A 20,795-nucleotide genomic window follows, 5' to 3' on the forward strand; every position below is an offset into this window, starting at 1 on the left:
AGGAAAATTGAACTGTGTAGCACTGCGGAAGCCTTGGTCTTTATTTCTGCCGCTGTGTTGCGTATCCTTATCTCTGCAGGCTGGAAAGATCCTTCCCCCCCCACCTTCCAAATGTGGATGGCAAGGCTGCTCGGGATACACAATATTGAGTCTTGTTTATATGAACTAAAAAGCAAAAAAGTAAGGGAAATGGGTAGGAATATATGGGCACCACTTGCTAGCTGGAGAACCTCAAGTACATAATCTCCGCAGCTTCTATTTCTTGATCATGAATGATGAAATTCTACTGTTTTTGTTTATCTTCAACCTGGTTTTGTACTATATGCATGTGCTATGGCTTATTTCACTATGTGCTTTTTTCATGATCATATAGGATTGATAAGACTATGTATTTGTATAAACCTATGTATGACACCAGTAAATTCTTAATAGAAAAAAAAAAAAAGTTATTCACCTATCATGGGCATACGAAAACCGACTGGAAAATATCGAATAGTACATTTGAGAAAAATTAATCAGATTGTGATAGCCTGTTGTCCAATAGTACCAAATCCTGCTGTAATTCTATATCAGATTCCATGTGAAGCTGAATGGTTTTCGGCGATTGAGTGGTGTCAAGAGTTTTTCTCCATTCCCTTACATACGGATAGTCAATATTTATTTGCATTCCGGTTCGGAAACCGTGTCTTGGCATGGTGCCGAGTTACACAAGGGTATACGGAAAGCCCCTCGATTTTCAATCAGATTTTGAGGGAGAAATTTGGAGTCACTAGAAATGCTAAATCACTCTGTGCTAGTCTCATCCCAGAAGGGGTGTGCTGGGGGCAGAACAAACTCTCCTTCACGCCTGAACAGTGAAATGTTGACACCAGGCAGGTCTCATGCACATTTGAGCGAGGAGGCGGCAGTGGGGTGACACATCAGAAGCTGGCAGATGGGGGACACACACAAGGACACGGACACACACAGACACGGACACAGACACACACACAGACACAGACACACAGACACACACACAGACACAGACATGGACACAGACACAGACACAGACACAGACACAGACACAGACACAGACACAGACACAGACACAGACACAGACACAGACACAGACACAGACACAGACACACACACAGACACACACACAGACACAGACACACACACAGACACACACACAGACACAGACACAGACACAGACACACACACACACACACACACACAGACACACACACAGACACAGACACAGACACAGACACAGACACACACACACACACAGACACAGACACAGACACAGACACAGACACACACACAGACACAGACACAGACACAGACACAGACACAGACACACACACACACACACACAGACACACACACAGACACAGACACAGACACAGACACAGACACACACACACAGACACACACACACAGACACACACACAGACACAGACACAGACACAGACACAGACACACACACACAGACACACACACAGACACAGACACAGACACAGACACAGACACAGACACAGACACACACACACAGACACACACACAGACACAGACACACACACAGACACACACACAGACACACACACAGACACACACACAGACACACACACACACACAGACACACACACAGACACACACACAGACACAGACACAGACACACACACAGACACAGACACAGACACACACACAGACACAGACACAGACACACACACACACACACACACAGACACACACACAGACACAGACACACACACACACACAGACACAGACACAGACACACACACACAGACACAGACACAGACACAGACACAGACACAGACACAGACACAGACACAGACACAGACACACACACACACACAGACACAGACACAGACACAGACACAGACACACACACAGACACAGACACAGACACAGACACAGACACAGACACAGACACAGACACAGACACAGACACAGACACAGACACAGACACAGACACAGACACAGACACAGACACACAGACACAGACACAGACACAGACACAGACACACACACACACACAGACACAGACACAGACACAGACACAGACACACACACAGACACACACACAGACACACACACAGACACAGACACAGACACACAGACACACACACAGACACACACACAGACACACAGACACACACACACACACACACACACACACACACACACACACACACACACACACACACACACACACACACACACACACACACACACACACACACACACACACACACACACACACACACACACACACACACACATATCTCTGAAGCAGCCAATAACAAGCAAATGGGGGATGGGAGGGCCCTGGCTTCTCCAAAACACATTACTGTGCCACACTCACTCACCACAAACTGACAATGTAAACAAGCTTACGTCAAAGAAAAGGGACTATTTAAACGTTTCACTGGTAATGTATGACAGAAAACCGGATTAGCTTTTAATTAAGGACTAAGCCCCATGCGATAAACCTTTGCTGGATATTTTGCTAATATCAATTGAAATCAATTGTATAAAAATAAAAAGCAACTGAACTTAACTCAAACATCCGTGTTTTGCTAGCGTCAATTTAACTGGTATAGTGTAAACATGCAAATTTGCAACTGTTTGCATTGCTATAAACTTTTTTTGGGTTGAAGGTTTTTTTGGGATTATATTTGTTCTACAAAAAAGGGGAAAAACATATCTATGATGAAAATCACCAGAAGTGGACTGGCTTACTAAGGAACCCTGGCTTTTTTCCTATGTGTAAATGGCTCTTTTCCAGCTATCAGTCTTTCAAGCACTGGCCAGGCTACTGTGAAGACAAGGGTGTTTGTTTACCAAGCTCATATATATGTATTTAAGCAGGACTTTAAGTGAGCCGGCTCCTGGTTTTTAGAACCGGCGATTCTAAAAACAAGGTGCTGAGACTGGTCCCTATCGGGCTCTCCATTTTTGCCCTCACCCACAGGGTGAAAAAGAAATCATAACTTTGGAACAGTAACACTGTTCAAAGCCTTTTATATAACTCCAAAGAGACTTGTAATAGTTATTTCAGTCTCATAATTTCAGAACTGAAAAATGTTCAATATTATATACAACGAAGCCATAGTTGTTACATATTTATCTTATGCAACTAACAACTATTGACAAAGTCAATAGCCCTTGCTTCTTGTGGGTATAATGTTACCTGCTGTATTAAATATCTGGATGCAATAACAAACAGCAAAATACCAGTTGGGCGGCACACTATGCTAAGGACATGTTTTTGGCCTAGATGTTTTTAAGCCACACCCTTAATTGCATAGGCCACGCCCCATTGAGAGATCCCGATCCCACTTATAGCCCTGTGTATACGCCTGGTCAGTATAATACTGAAAAACTTGGAGACCATGCAGAATTGATCAATTGCAGACAGCAGGAAGTTCTCACCACACGGGCCGGGTGTGGTGGGGCCTGGGAAGCAGCTCTGGAAGAGATAGCGCGCAGGAGAGGAGTGTGCATGAAGGACAGCATTTCACACTGCAACAATGCAAATTTAAACAAAATAATGGTGGACTGGTACCGCGAAAGGAAACTTCACATTACAAATCTCACCGATTTCCTGGAACATTCTCAGCATCCCAGCTGTGAACTAAAATTGTTGGTTTCAAATTCTTTTCATCTTATTCACTCTATAAAATAAAAAAAAAGTTCAATACTCCAAAAAGTCGGGGTGGAGTAAATACACTTGTCTTGATAGGCACAAGACAGAAAGAGCGTTTGGTCGATAACTTAAAGATCTGGGGGGAGGGGACATGACAAGGTAGGATGCTAGCTCTTCCAGGAGGTGAGATCTGAAAGAATCAGGGCTCATAAATTACACAGTTCCTTGCATGCTTCGCGCATCTAGTCCAGTGTTTTTACGAGTTGTGATCCTGTTTAACCTATTAGAAAATCGGGCCGACATGTCCCACAAACAAAATAAAAATCCTGGTCTACATGACCACCCTCACATGGAACTGAAACTCATGTTCTGAAGTATACATACTGTAAAAAAATAAAATATTAATACAGACCTGATTGCGAAACACCTCAATACAAAATCAGTAATCCTCTCACAAGCCGGCACAAACTTTGAAATGGAAGTTGTCCTTGCACCTGAAATCCAGGATGCAACGCAAGACCTCTCTTGACCCCTCTGCTCCTCTACCTGGACACGAAGAGGACTGTTTCCAACTGAACAATGTCCATCTTGCAACTGACAAATATGACGGAGGAGTCTGTGTAGCAAGAAGCCGACAGCGGGTGCCTGTCTGCAGGCTAATTAAAAGATTGTTAAATCCAATTGTTTATTTGCTCAAAAGACAGAAGTGCACTGCATTTGCTTGAAACCTTTCAAGCAAATAAACAAAAGCGCTTTCCAAAGAGCGCACACGCTCCCCAATGATGAAAAACAAAGTTGGTATACCTTTGCCAACAGCTCTCACTTTCCAACATGAAACAAAATTAGAAACAAGGAGATTCCCGAAGCCTTTAATGTGCCACAAAACCTCTAGCAACATAAAACTAATAAAATCTTCACCAACACTACAAAGGAACTCTTTACTACAAAGACCAACTGGAAACAGACAGAAGCCCAACAAAACAATAAACCAGCGCGGTCGCAAAAGTCATAGCGCCCGTGCTGGGGAAATTAGTACAAGTAACCTGGCACACACTGCGCACCGCTAATCACTGCGCTCGCTCCCGAGACACATAGGCTATGGGAGGGAACATTTAAAGATAAGGCGGGACATACCCACGCCTTTGGCCATTTGCGTGCTTTCTTTTGTTAAAGCCTTACGCAATGGCCAATCAAATGCGTGGGCGTAAAGAAAACAACATGGGGAAAAGCTGTAGGGAGTTGGGAGTGCTCACAAGAAGCCTCCCATAAAGCAGCGCATGCGCGCTGCGTTAGACTTGACCTAAACAGGTAGAGACATACACTTGAATGACTCTAGATTTGCAAAACAGAGGAAAGCTTTGCATACTAAAACGCAAAACAGAGCCTAATAATAAATTCATTGGTTCCAGTGAATGTGAACATACCTTCCTACTGATGGAAGGTTGGGGATTATGTTTGGCAGTATTAGATCCAGAATTTCCTGGGGTGTATTTTGTGTGTGGGAAAAATGCTTATTACAAATTGCCCCAGCATTGGTATGGGTGTTGCTATATGGAACTAGTTTTCAGAAAGATTTACCATGGTGATGAACACAATGGAATCAATTAAAGAAAACCTGCACAATTTAGAAGAGGATTAAGTGCTGCTAAAATTTTTGGGGATATCTTAGGTGCAATAATACCGTCAGACGGGGTAATATTAAATTCACACAAAAGTTGAAAACTTTCAACAATAGTAGATCAATTATTAACAGAAACTGCTGGTGGATTTTTAGTAATTGATATGGAAATGGTTGCTATTAGGTCTAAGGTTTTGCAAACTCAACTTGCTTTAGACATACTTTTAGCCAAAGAAGGCCGAGTTTGTCGCATGCTGAAAGTTCAACAATGTTGCACTTATATCCTGGACAAAAGTAAAGATTTGAAGGGATATATAAGCAATATTACTAATTTAGGAAAATAACTAATAGAATTAAAAGCAGATGGTGGGTGGGAGAAAATTGGGAAAGGATGTTCTTCTGTGGGAAATTGATTTGCAGCACTGGGGAAAAGATTAGCAGGGAAAATACTAACTCCATTAATAACAATTGTTATTGGCCTGCCAATAGGAATACTAATGTATCAATATTGTAGAAATACGAGGCGCTCTAAAGAAACTGGAGGGAGAAAAAGAAATAGAGCAGAAATAGAATTAGTAGATAGAAAGAGTGGTTTCTATGATGAGATGATTTTTTTTTTTTAATTAGACTCACACAGATTAAGACAACTGTATTCTACTGTGATATCAGAATAAGATAAGATTGTGTGATGGCTTGATTCACCATCAAAGGGGGAAATGATGGAGCGTAAATGTTTAATGACGGTTACCTCTGTCAATTCTCACCATCAAATGAAATTTACGACAATACATTTTGATAAAAAAACGTGTAAAACGGTTGAAGACAAAATACGTGAGATTTTTCACTGCATCATAAAAGTATGTAGACATGTTAAAAAACATAAAAATGTTAAGGACGTAAATAAAGAGAGAGAAAAAGTTATTTGTGTATGCAATGTAATTATGTGATAAAGAATCAAAACGTAGTTAAACTAGAAAATGTGCTGATGCTGACTTTTAAAAATTGCAAATGAAATTAATGCTTACGTAATGAAACACTTGAAAACGATAAAAATTAGGAGTTTAAAGATGCTTGTCTATATGAAGATTCATAGTTTTATTTAGTATTGTGTGGTACACATGTGCATATCAAAAGTAACATGTATATAAATCTATTTTGAAAATATAAACGTGCAAAGTATTTTTGTGTAGTACCTAATATTGATATGTAACCTTTCAGAGAAGAATAATGAGTGAATTAACTAGGAAAATTAATTATTCATATTAATGTGTGTTTTACATTAATCATAACATGATAGTGATGCAGCAAGTTTTCATGTAGGCCTCGAATGCTTCCTTTTCCTCGTTTGAAAAGGAGAATCTAGCTCAAGTAATCATTTTGGATGCTGTGAGAACTTTTTATGAAGTTTCTTTCTTAGGCTTTCAAACAATAGATTCTCTCTTCAATCAGCAACACTTTTGACAGAAATGTACCAATAGAATTGCAAGCCCAGAGAGAACATCTGGGAATGAACAGACAGTGAACAAAGTGAATTTTCTTACGTCCAAGGAAAAGATGGAAATATAAAGTTATTGAATTTGATGCTTTTGCAAAGCGATTACTTAATGCTTCCGGATTTCTTACTGAGGTATTGATCATACCATGAGCAGCCCACTGTGGACAACTAATGGCAACCATATCGTATGATGGAAAGGATACTTTGTAGGCATAAATTGAGAACTTTTAAAATTATAATTGTCCCCTTGGAGGAGTCAGGGGCTGGTTGTCATTTTCAATTTTCCTGCCTGGCATGCTGTCGGACTGAACTTTGTTTTCTTTACACCAATCGCATTTGAAATGAAGTCTCTAAACTGACTCAAACCTGTACTTTGCCGGCTGGTAAAGTGTTCAGGTACAACTTTTCGGCTGAAGAGTTTACGGACTCATTTCCTGTGACAAATTGCGCGTCGACTCTGCATTATTGGTTTGTATAACCTAAATGATGAAACTTGATTTTTAACCGATTTTCTCTCTCTCATCTCTTTCCTAGGTAACCAGCAAATGTTTATCCTGTTGAATCTGTATGGCATTGTGTGACTAATTGTGCTAAATAGTTTCTATCAAATCTGATTATAATGTGATATATGTTCCCGACCATTCAAATTGAGGCTTAGGTAAATGTTTTACCTGAGCAAAATATATCATATCTGAGTCATTCTTGGTGTGAACCTTTTTATCATAAGTTATGAATAGAAATATATGAAGTAAATGCATTTTCTAATTCCAGGTCCTCACAAGATTTGCCTCACGTTCTCTAAATATCCAAGTTCCTGTTAGCTCACATAAAAGATCCATTGGAGGACCAATGGCAGATTAGTGTTATGTTATGGGCCCAGAGAGGAAATAGATGTTAGATGAATTATTATATATAAAGTGAAAATCTGCCCAGCTTTCCGCTGCAATAATCCCAACCCTTTCTCAATGCATTTAGAGGTGGTGAAAAGCTTGACAAAAGTGATCAGTCATTTCCAAGCTTGAACAAATTGAGTACTTTGCTGCATCCTGGCCATCTGGGATGAGGTTTTGCAGGGTTGGCCATATTGATAGACCTGAGGACAGTAAGATAAAAGCTCAAGACACCAGTGGTAAAAGACTAGGATCGACACATTAGACTCTTCTACCTTTTTGCCTTCCATATTCATGCTTATGGATTACTTCCTGTTGGGCGAGTTGGGCAACCTTCATATATGGGTTCCTGATATGGACTTCTGACTGCAGATTAATCACTTTGTGAATTCCCCCAAGCGCCAGACTAGATCCAAAAAAATTGATAGCAATTTCATTACAAGACCAGAAGCTATCATTGTGCATTAACTTTTATTGCTGCCCCAACATGCAGCCCGTTTGACGAATAAACATACATCATAAAGTAAAATATTCCATTCTGGAATCAAGATACAGCAGATATTGCCATGGCAAGAACCATCTTCCTCTTTTATTAGCTTCTCCTCATACAGATAAGTACTACTTTTTTCTCCTGAATATTTGCTTAGTGTTTTTAACGCTCTCATATATGGGTTATTGGTGCTATGCAAGTTGTTTAAATACATAGATGTTGATGAAGGTATTCCAATATATGGAGTATCCCTTAATTTGTTTCCTGTTAGTGGTGCCATTATATGAGATTGTGGTGATTTTCTTAACCACTCGTACAAGTTAGAGGCACTCACACTGGATTTGCCTCAGCTGGAAGTAGGTGAAGATATGTTCAAAAAATATTTTGAGGAGGATATGAAGACATCTATTAAGGTGTCAGTTGAGGCTGCTATATCTAAGAGGAAAAGGAGTGCTCCTCCAGAGGAGGAGTATTTCTCTATCTCTGAGGATAGACCCACTAACCCCAAAAAGGGCAGGAAGGTCATATGCAAAACAAGACATCTGGACAGGCCGAAGTACAATGGGTCAAGGACAGAGGGGGAAAGATCCTTGTCCTTAATATGTGGTAGCTTGAGCGCTACAATAAACTGAGGTAGCCACAATGCTACAAAAGAAATTAGTATCCATTGCAGCACAAGAGAAAGTGGTGTCCTTCACGGCACAATAGATAACCAGGACTCATTTAGCCTGGATTTGTTTGATGTCAATGATAACGAGAAGGGGGATGGGAGACCTCTTGAGAGGCAACAGCGTAACCTAATGCAGCAAAATGCCCCAGACCACTCATAGATGAAAAAGGCATGCCAGAGGCCAAACTTGGACCCGGAATTGATTACATTCCTGTTTCAGCCTGGTAGGACCCAAGAAAGGGCTTGGAACAGAGCCTGAAACAATGTCAGGATGGTCTCATGGACGTGTTGGGCCCTTTTGCCCGAATTCTGGACATTGCCCAGGAGGCACATGTCAATGACTCAGAGATCGACATATACCTCCTTAGAGGCTTGAGCCAGAGAGCAGTATGCATGTTGTGTAATGCCAAAGCAGGCCTCATACCCAAAAGAAAGAGCCATCCTACAGCACCGAGACTGGCCTACTCGCCGCCACAGACTAAATCCGCACCCTCCTGGACCAAGGCCACTCCGCAGCCCTCATCCTCCTCGACCTGTCTGCAGCCTTCGACACCGTCTCTCACCGCACACTAGACAGACTACACCACGCCGGCACACAAGGAACTGCCCTGGACTGGATCCGATCGTTTCTCACCGGAAGAAGCCAAAGGATCAGACTAACACCCTTCCTCTCTGCCCCCACGGAAATCACCTGAGGAGTCCCGCAGCTGCCTAAAACTCAATGCCGAAAAGACAGAAGTCCTCGTCCTTGAAACCACCCCCTCAGAATGGGACAACACCTGGTGGCCAACCGCCCTCGGAAGCCCACCTACACCCTCAGACCATGCCAAAAACCTCAGCATCGTACTCGATTTATCACTCGCCATAAAACTACAGGTCAACACCGTCACCTCCAGCTGCTTCAATACCCTCCGCATCCTTCGAAAGACCTTCAAATGGATCTCCCCGAAGTCAAGGAAGACAGTCACCCACGCACTCATCACCAGCAGACTGGACTATGGAAACACTCTCTACGCTGGCATCAACAAGTCCCTACTCTACAAACTCCAGACAATACAGAACATCGCGGCCAGACTCGTCCTCGGCATTCCCCGGCACGAGCACATCAGCCAACACCTGCGGAGACTCTACTGGCTCCCCGTGGAGAAGAGAGTCACCTTCAAGATCCTCACTCACGCCTACAAATGCCTACACAGCAACGGACCCAAATACCTCAACGACAGAATAAACTTCCACGTACCCAAAAGAAACCTGCGATCTGCCAACCTCGCACTAGCTGAAACCCAGCGTATCCACAGAACCAGAGCAGGCGGAAGATCGTTCTCTCACATTGCAGCCAAGACATCAGATGTGCCCCCGCCCTGGACACCTTCAGGAAGGCTCTCAAGACCTGGCTCTTCGGCTGAACGTATCTGCGTGCCCCCTCCCCCCCCCCCCCCCCCCCCCGTGCCTTGAGACCCTCACGGGTGAGTAGCGTGCTTACAATTCCCTGATAATAGATTGATTGAGGATGAGTGCAAAGCTTGCAGAATTGCCTAACAGAGAGCCAGAAGGGCCTTCTCTTTGGACACAATTTCATTAAATTACTGGGTAAATACATGTCCACCTTTACAACTTTAAGCAAAGCCCAGTATAATTTGAGGCGTGTATTTGGGTCACATGTTTTTGGAAAGGTTGACAGGAGTGGACTGGCTGCCGGCTGATGACTCAAGAAGGTCCCTATTCTCTTCCCAAAACCAATACACTCAAGGCTCTAGAGGTTTTGGATATGTCTTTCAATCCTCACCAGGTTTCTACCCACAGAGGGGTGGATCAAGATCTCAAGGGTCAACATTTGAAGGAAGGTGGAGCAATTTGTGCTGGTTCTTCCCTAGTAAAGGTTGCCGGAAGAGATAACAAATGACCACTGGGTTTTAGGGGCTGTATCAGGCTTCAACATAGATTTCTGGGAGACCCCAATTTAGACTTTGCTACCCTGAGAGATTGTCTTTGAAAAAATGAGAATGGATTTGGTGCATGTGAAGGTTTCCCAAATATTACAGAAAGGTGCAATATTAAAAGTGGTAGAATTGCACAATGAGTTTATAAGTGTAATTTTTCTGGTGAAAAAGAAGGACAAGGGGTGGCACCCAATTATAAACTTAAGAGTCATGAACAAATACATGGTCTATTGCCACTTCAAGATGGAGGGAATCCATCTTCTACGCGATACTCTACAGGAAAAAGACGGGTTAGTAAAACTAGAATTAAAGGATGCGTATTTCACAAACCCTATATGGCAGAGAGTTCACAGACATGCCTCTGGGTCAGGTGGAAGGGAGTAGTTTACCAGTCATGTTGTCTTCCATTTGGACTTTCCTCAGCTCTGTGGTGTTTTACTAAGGTTTTAAGACTTGTGGTGACCTTCTAGAGGGAGAGAGGAATTCCGCTGATAATATAATTGGACGACATTCTGTTTAGGAGTCAGGTAAAAACAGAACTACTGGTTCACCTAGGTGTAACAAAGGAACTGCTAGAAAGCCTGGGTTTCATTATCAACATAGAGAAATCAGTACTGGAACCAAATCAGGCCTTGGAGTTTCTAGGTTTTCAGGTGAATACTCTAAAATCCCAGCTTCTATTGCCTCAGAAAAAAAGAATAAAATAAGAAAGGAAGTGAGATATTTGTGGAAAAGAGGTTGCAACTCTGAGAGACTTCGCAAGGACCATTTGATCCAAGCTATTTCACCAGGCCCCTTGTATGATTTGGCTCTCCAAAGATTAAAGACAGTTGGTTTACGTAAGGGTCTTTGGTATGCAGAAGCGATAGGTTTGTCTCCAGAGGCTCGTCCTGACCTGGAATTGTGTTTGCACAGCCTAGAGCGTTGGAAAGACAAAGCAATTTTAGGGAATGTGCCAGAGTTAATCTTATAGACAGATGCCAGGTCTCTGGGCTGGGGAGCCCGTCTGAACATCCTAGAGACACGGGGATGCGGGTCAAGTCTAGAGAGTTCATTGTACATAAATTGCTTGGAATTAATGGCAGGGCTGAATGGTCTAAGAAGTTTCAAAGTTTATTTGGCAAACAGCGTGGGCCGTATTTGAATGGACAATGTCTCAGCAGTCTCCTATATCAATCGCTTGGGAGGTTCAAGCTCAAAGCAGTTAGCAGAACTAGCGAGGGACATTTGGTATTTCTGTTGGGAACACAAAATTATTCTGACAGCGGGTCACATTCCAAGTGAGCAGAATCTGAAGCCAGATTGGAATTCCTGCCACCTCAGGGAGTTCAGTAATTGTCGATTAAACCTGGAGATATTCAAGAAAGTTCAAGAAGTTTGGGGCCTGTTAGATTTACACCTCTTTGCCAGCAGGCTCATACGTCAGGTGTCAAGGTTTTTCAGTTGGAGACCAGGACCCAGAAGCCCTAGCAGTAGATGCGTTTGTTCAGGATTGGAATTCGAGAAGGGCTTATGCCTTTCCTCTATATGCCATGATCCAGAGGGTACTCTGGAAGTTTGGAAAGAGAGGTGCAAGATAGTGCTGGTCGCCCCCTTTTTGATCTCACAAGTTTGATTTCCAGGGTTGATGGAACTTGACATGCAGGAGCCACTTCTTAAACACGTACATCAGGGTTTACTGATAGGCCCAGATGGGGAAGAGCATCCTTTGGTGATAGAAGGAAAGCTGGACCTTCTTGTTCAGAGAGTATAAGTGGTTCTGCAAGTTTTCAGGCCTTTCAGGAAAGGCTAAGGATTTACTGGATGAGCCGTGGGTACCAGGGACCAGAAAAAGATATAAGTAGGTTTGGCGTAGATGGTGTTGGTGCATGGAAAGGAATCTGGATCCCATGGCGCTCCTAGATTTTGCAGGTAGCGAGTTGTGCTGTTTCAGTCAGGCTTAACTTACATGACTATTGATTGCCATAGGTCAGGTGTTTCAGCTGGCCATGCCTTGATAGGTGACATCACGATTGGGAATGATCCGCTGATATGTAGGATGATAAGGGTAAAACGGATTAATAGACCCCCCCTAGACCATGTTATATGTCTCTATGGGATGTTAATTTAGTATTCACACTTTCTGACTCATGGTCAGATAATTGTTAACTTTCCTTAAGACATATTTCCCAGAAATTTGCAATGCTTCTCTGTTTGGTATCATCCAGAAGGGTTTCTGATGTTAAAGTTTTGGAAATAAGCAACAGGGTTTATTCATCAAATGGTGTTCATTTCATTATCTGGAGGAGGACAAAGAATATCTCTGGTCATATTTTTTACCCCTCATTCCAGGATTGTCCAAATCTTTGCGTGGTAAATTGCAAGAGGCTATATGAGAATAGCATGCTTCAATGTAGACATGATGGTGAGGATCAACTTTTAATATCATATGTGAAGGCGCACCAGGCAGTATCTACCACCACTACAGGCAGGTGGATTAGAGCAGTTATGAGTGAAGCAGGCATAGACTTGTGACAGTTTGGGGCTCATTCAGCAAGCGTTGCAATGTCCAGTAAGGTATTTTGGACTGGTGGCACTCTCTCGGAGTTCCTTAAAACAGTAGATTGGTCAAATGCCAGAACCTTTGCAGATTTCTATTTAAGACCGATAAAGCATGTAAGCAATTTAGTTGTAGACAGCTTTAAAAATGCATAATGTTAGCCTCTGGTCTTGTAATGAAATGACAATTCTCAAATTAACATGCAGAGAGAATCTTGATTTCATTAAAGACAACGGAAGCTATCATTATCCCACCCACCTCACCCTGTGTTTACTTATGGTTCTGGTGAGGACATTTAATAATAAAGGTTAACTTTGGTTAAAAAAAAACAAAAAAACAAAGTGAAAGAAATAAATATAAAGTGTTTTGTACCTTGTTCTTAGGAAGAATTATTAAGAGTTGTGTACATCCTATTATTAGGAATAGTTCAGTAATCTACATTTCTCCCCATAGGAATTTGATCGATCCACGAGGAAATGTTAGAATCCTTCCTGGTGATGACTTTGTGACAAAGTTTCCGTGTTACTATAAAGTCAGGTTTCTTCTTCGTGTCACAGCCTAAAAGAGGAAGATGGTTTTTGCTATGGCAATACGTGATGTATCTTGATAACAGAATAGAATATTTTACCTTGTGATCTAGGTTTGTTCCTTAACGGGCTGCATGAAGGGTCAGCAATAAAGATTAATGCATAATGATATACTCTGTTGTCTTCAATTAAATCAAGATTCTCTCTGCATGTGAATTGGAGAATCGTCATTCCCTCGCATGTCGGTAGGTGGCATGCTGTGGTTCCACATAGAGTCCATTCTGCCCCAGATGTGGCATCAGAGCCACTGTATGCACACCACCTCTGCACCTTCCGACGCAGATATGGAGCTCTATCAAATCCAGTCAGTCGGACAGCGTTCTTTTCCTCAAACGTACCCAGTGTGTAGGGGACAACATGTCTCTCCAAAAACAATAGGGTTTAACCTTTGCAAGGACTGCAACCGTCAGAGGTCTGTAACAGACCCCTGGCTCTGACATGGTTTTCTTTCTGAACTCTGCGCCATCGGACACGGTGCATTAGCGGACCAGATTGGAGACTGCAGATCTCTAAATTGGGAAGATAGAGAAACGAGACCTTGTCATAGATATGACAGATGCTCAATGAAACATTGCTGTCAAAACTCTAAGGAAGTCCCGTAGAATGGCAGGCATACGCTTGCTCATTATACATTTCAGCACAAGGCATACTATACCTCAGCAGACATGGTTCAGTTTGGAATGATAGAGGACATGCAAGAAATATGCAACTTCTAATATGGGTTTCCTACATATCATGTGTGAAGATCCTTCTATTGCAGAATACTGCAATCAGATATTTAGGAGTATAGGAGAAAGGACGGGACTACCGCTGGAGATGTTGCAACTGACTGCTCTTCTGAGATATGTGAAAGATGCCCAGAAATGTATAGAAATATGTTGGGCTGACCCTCCCATTGGGACATAGCGTAGGACAGACAAGTGGCTGAGAGACTTGGTGACATATAACATGAATTCTGAAATATACAGCACACTCTTGCAAAGTATGCCCCACCTCAAAGACATTTGGAAACCAATTTGCCACTATCTGGCAGAAATGAATACCATATAACGAGACGACAACAGCACACTCTGTATGCTAATGTTCGATGTCTGGTATTTATATGTTAGAGGCCACGATATACACACTATTTGGAACTGGGAACTGAACATCTAGTGTCAGAGGAAGTGTAAATGTGTATGCTTCTACATACAAACGGTGTTGTTAATGTTTTATATATATATCTCAAGAATGAGATTTATCTGATCTTTGCAAGTGTAACTGTTAAATTAAGTAAATTTAGAGAAATTTAAAAGGCAACGGGGGGCTTCAATTATGGGGGAACCGGACTGGATGATTTCTGTAAACATGTATGCCTTAACCTCTGCAACTGGCAAATGTAAACCAAAGACCTCAGACGATTTACACCCTTAGTATATCAGTGTCTTAATAAAACGAAGGGAGTCTGTCTGCCACTCTACTGACATTCTTGGCATGAAAAAAAGCCTTTATGTGAAGCCTACAAATTGCCGGCTGCAAGAACATGGCTGCCTTATCCGTGTGTTCCGCCATGTCCAATCAGCCTGTCTCTATGTAGCTGCAAAAATTGAGGGGGAACCGGTGCCGTGAACAACGTCAGTATTGGCACCAGAGTCAAAACAAACATCGAGGCGGTAAAAGCGGCGCTGTGTTTGTAGCATCAGTACGGCTGACCAGCAACGGGACAGAAGCTATTAATAGAGGCAAAGTTGAAGGTCCTGCAGGTGCCTTGTGGCCCACAGGTGCACCATTGTGAGCAGGGAGACGAGAGAATATGGCTAGAATAGCAGTGCTGAAAGCCGCTACATATGTTTTGTTAAAGATTTGCTTCTAACAAAAGCTTTCTAAAATAATACTTCAGATTCGGGGAAAATGGAACCCACCTCATTTATAAAACCTGTGTCTTTGACAGGTGTTATTGTATTAATGTTATAATTAGATCAATCATGTTCTCTGACTAAGTTCAGTAGAGAACTAACTATGGGACACACCACTTGCATATTTTCCCCGCGCTGAATGGTAAGTTGCTATACCTAAGCTTGCCTGATGGCTTAAGGAAATCTACCTAGTGAGGTCTGGATTGACCACCGCCATGTGACTAGGTTGGGAGAAACTTCCTCACAATAGGATGTAGCCAATCTATACAATTTGCAGGACTCATTGCTCCTAGGTAACTGAACTTAAAATGGAAGATTCAGCCCCACACTGGATGCTTTATTTTGTCATTGGGTGAACTAAAGATTTTAGTGCAATGCCAAATGAAGAGGGAAATTGCTGATGCTGTTGACCTCTTCTCTTTGTATTGCCTTTGTGAGGTCCACTAAAGCCTTGTAAATGTTAAAAGATGCTGAGATTTAGAAGGCCCGGGATTCCATAAGCAAAATTATTTTAGTCTCCTCAGATGGAAAAGGAAGTTCCAAGACCTCTGCGTGTTACCATTGCTCATGTCAGGACCATGTGAGGAGTTCAGACTAGATCTAGGTGAATTATCAAGGTCATTGAAGTTTTGTAAATCTAAGTAGAGGTCAGCACCAGTGTAATGATAGGGCGTAAACTTTCCACCTCCTCATCACCATCCTCATCATCGGAGACTATTTGAGGTATGTGAATTGCATTGGAATCAGATCTGAAAATGGCTTAAATTCTGGTAAACAGCAGACTTTGTGGTAGTGGAGAGGACAGGGTCGTTCTTCAAAACAGGTCTGTACTTTCATTATACATCAGCACATTAGGTGGACACTTGCAGAAAAGGCATCCAACTCTACTGTAGACAAAAGAGTAGAGGGATTGTACGTTGCAGAGTGAAAATGGGAAAGCTCCGAACAGAGTAATTTAGCTCCTAAGACAAAACTGCCAGAAGAAGGCTGCGGGCCTGAAGGATGCAAGAGGGAGGAGTCATTGGACCAAAGCTTTGCAGAATGGCTTCTATGGAGGCTGCAACCTACTGCGGATCTTAACACTGCCTGTGAAACACAGGACAAATCTTTTGTGTCACTTCCACAGTGAGGCCTGCCACTCCCTGAATGGCTACTGGTGCATAAGGGAGCCTTTGTTGCACAATCTGGAGATGTGTGTAGGCCCCAGATACCACAGACAGACGTTGTGTGGGTCTGTAACCGACTTATCCACGTTCAACATGGTTTAAAAAACTTGTATTGTTTGATGCTGATGTCCCAGCAATATTGCCATTTGTTTGAAGACACAAAAAAGTGTTGCAATTCTTACGTAAATCAGTGTGCAGAAGTGGCACTTATATGTCACTCCATGTTGAGATAATTAGGGAGGGACAGGGAGCAATGCAGGCCTGTGGTGTCACATAGTGGTGCGAGGGAACTATGAAAGCCTTTTCTGCAGCTTGTCTGGCACCTGGAAGCACTTGAAAGGTGAGGAATCCGGGGGAAGAAGTATGCATCAGAAAAGTACTTACTTAAAAACTAAATATGGAAGTGTGATGCTGGTGGGAAGGTAAAGGGATAAGTAGGTAATACTGCTAAAGGACATGTGATAGTTATTCTAAATAAACATACTCTAGTGGTTTTGCGTCTTTCGCTCCCCCAGCGTTTATTGCAATATCTGTGTTTATTATTCCCAGCAGAGAAATATTAAAAATAGCTTTTAGAGTATCCCAATTCGATGCATGAAAATGACAAATACATAATTCTAGAGGATGATTCAGATTTACAAAAGTACAAATGCTACTAATACATAGAATTGCTACCTTCTTGATAAGCTCCATCGGCCATAACCAAGTGAAGAATTTTAGGATACAAATGCTGATGTTCACTCCCCAAAATGTTCTCCACTATTGAAGAACAAATATCAATGCTCTCATCTTCATCCTCATGTATCGCCTAGAACAAAAAGAGAAACTCAGTATATTCATACACATAAAATTCTGGATTTAAACAATATTTGTAAAGCACCACAAACAACATCTTCACAATTAGTTTGGGAAGCAATTTTTCGTGGCTACAGGCATTATGGAATTGTATTCTTCAGCAGTTGTTCACTTCAAATAATCTTGAGCACTTGCTGGATCCCCTTGGTCTGAGCCATTCTGATTGGCTTCCACACATGGGAGTTTACCTCTGTAGTAAGTCGTGTTCTCAAACACACTTAACTCCTTCTATATTAAGGACCTCTGATTGGCAAGGTAGGATGATATTGTTAATTATTTGGGGAAATACAATGTAAACATTGTGTATGTGAACCATCATCACAAAGCGACAAAGTAAAAAACTTCAATAAAACCAAAATGTTAACATTTTGTTTATTATATTAACGGGCGGAACTACTCTTGCTTTCATGTTACACATGTTGATCAAGGTTCATCACTTTTGTGTATTACATATAAGAGCACCTAGCACTTTTGGCACTAGAACCCACTGAGTCACTGTTTTTATTGATTTTTTTTTGTCCATTGATTATTTATACCATTTGGCTGCAAACACTGCTATAATTGTTATTAGGGACCACTGTCATTTTTGATATGACGATCATATTCATAGAAATACTGTTCGTCAATAAAGCATAATAGAACAATCACCATTAATCCCTTATTAAATATGAGTTAGAACACAATAGTGTAAGAACGAACGGCTCTTTAAGACATAGAACTAGACCAAGTTTTACCACAGACCTTTATTTTATTGTAAACCTCAATAAATTTATCGAAGCCTATTTCCTGCTCCAGGTTATATCTCAGCTCTTCTAGGTGACAAAATACGCTGTCACCTTCATCACAATGACTGGCAGCATCACCATCACTGTCATCTACAAGAAAAGCAAGACAGAGCACAAGATGCATATTATTAGAAAATAAAGATGTCTGAAAATCACAAACAAAAGGAAAAGAAATTGATACCGTTAGAAGGGACAGTAAGCACAGTGATATATAACATTATTAATGCATAAACTGTGCAAGTCTAACCGAAGCCAGTAAACCAGAATACAGTTCAACTGAGTAATTTTGAAGTCACTCTGAACAAATGCAATATTTAATCAACTCCAAGAAATAATTACCAAATGTAGTCCAGCCAACTTTTCAGTGCACTGGAAAGTACTCCACTCCACCAACCTACAAGGTGTCTTTAAAAACAAAGTTACTTACCTGTAATCATGCTTCTCTATCATGGGTATGTGTGGTATCCTGCATTCCTGGTGTGGAATCTGGAACACTACATGCGTGGTCCAGATTCCACAGAAGGTCAGTTGGCTCAGGCTTGATATGACGACTTTACTGGATCTCCTTATTTAAATAAATTCAAAGAACCTACATCCTCTAATTGTATTTATTGAGGAGGATTCGTCACTGGCAACGACAAGCGAAACGATAGCTGAATCTTCAAGCCAGTAGCCCTGCATTGTTTGCAGATCGTGAGGCGGTTAACATCGGTAACCTGTACATGTCATTCAAAACCCGACCGCTAGATGGCCTAGTTGGCACAAATATAGTGCTGAAACTCCCAGCGTCGAACTTCGTATGGTGAGAGTTTAAACAATTTTTGTTAGGTCTCGCCTGAGCCAGCGCTTTAGCGCTGCTCTCGCGAGAGCTTTTGTAAAAGGGGGATTTGGCAGTGCAAACCAGTGCTTTCAGGCCGCCAACTACAGTGCATGTGCGCCGGGCGCGCGCACCATTTGGCAGCCTGCATGATCATTTTGCGGCCGCTTTGATGTTCTCAGTGAGCCGCGCGGCCACTGAGAACATCAAAGCGGCCGCAAAATGATTACTTTTACTGATGTTTGATCGCGATCGCGATCACTTTCGCGGCCGCACGGCCGCTTTGCATAGCCAATAGGTCTCGCTTTTGGGACCTTATAAGTATTTAGTTATGCAACTATTGCATAGCTAAACACTTATAAGGTCCCAAAGGCGAGACCTATTGGCTATGCCAATGCTTGTTAAAATTGTGTTGTGGACTTTGCCTTGCGTACGTAACGTCTTGCGCATTAGAAGTGAATCACCAGCGCGTGCTGTGTCTTCTAATTCAATTGGTCTTCACGCGCATGCAGGCTCGCGCTCTGGAACCTTTCTGGCAAGTCTCCACGTGCTAATGCGAAGCGATCAGCTTTAGGACGCCACTCCTGATGGCAATAGATTTACATATTGCCTAGCAATTTCATCACAATCAGGGTTGCTTAGCACCCTGCTCTCAGTCTGCTGCAGCTCCAGTCTTCGCTGACACACACAGCTTTATTGACTCAAAACGAAGTGTGTTAATAGTCAAGCACAACAAAAACATTAAATCAATTGTGTGTCATCTTTTTACCATTTTTGGAATACAATTCATCGCTGACACACACAGCATAATATTACATTACCGAACTCATTTGAATTATCTTAATTAATGGTTAACTGGAGCACTCTCATTCTATTACAAACATGGAAGGTTTTAACGCTCCGCCTCCATTCTTAGCTTCTCCTGGAGAACCTTCATTGGAGTGGAAACAATGGAAAGAAGGCTTTGAAGCATATATTGAAGTGATTGGAGCCGACGACTATACAGACAAACGCAAATTGGCTATTTTAAAACAATGTTTGGGGGCTGAAGGAAGACAAGTATTAAGTCATTTACTTCCCATGCCTACAGATAATTCCAGTGACGACGACATTGACGTGTATGAAAATTCTATTAAACAACTTGTCAAACAGTATGTAAAACAAATGAACGAAGTGGTGGCTCATCACAAGTTTCTTAGTAGACAACAATTATCTAATGAACATATTGATACTTTTGTGAAAAAATTAAGAATTTTGGCTGCCAAATGTAACTACGATACATTTCATGATCAGATGGTACGGGATCAGATGGTACACAATGTTGCTGATAGTAAGTTACATAAAAAGTTACTTTCTGAAGATGATCTTATTCTTCCCAAAGCCCTTGATATGG

The 20,795-nt window shown here is 41.9% G+C and overlaps 1 protein-coding gene across 2 annotated transcripts in view; it reads right to left on the minus strand.

Annotated features, from left to right (window-relative positions):
* NEK1 (NIMA related kinase 1) overlaps window positions 1-20,795 on the minus strand; it is a 1,277,786-nt gene that overhangs the window by 29,425 nt on the left and 1,227,566 nt on the right. For both annotated transcript variants that reach the window (XM_085641815.1, XM_085641814.1), the window contains 2 exons: window positions 18,542-18,675; window positions 17,621-17,753 (listed from right to left, as the gene is read on the minus strand). In XM_085641815.1, coding sequence (XP_085497941.1) covers window positions 17,621-17,753; window positions 18,542-18,675 — 267 coding nt within the window. The remainder of the gene's footprint in view (window positions 1-17,620; window positions 17,754-18,541; window positions 18,676-20,795) is intronic.

Source organism: Triturus cristatus, chromosome 2_2 (assembly GCF_964204655.1).
Source record: "Triturus cristatus chromosome 2_2, aTriCri1.1, whole genome shotgun sequence".
Taxonomy (NCBI): Eukaryota; Metazoa; Chordata; class Amphibia; order Caudata; family Salamandridae; genus Triturus; species Triturus cristatus.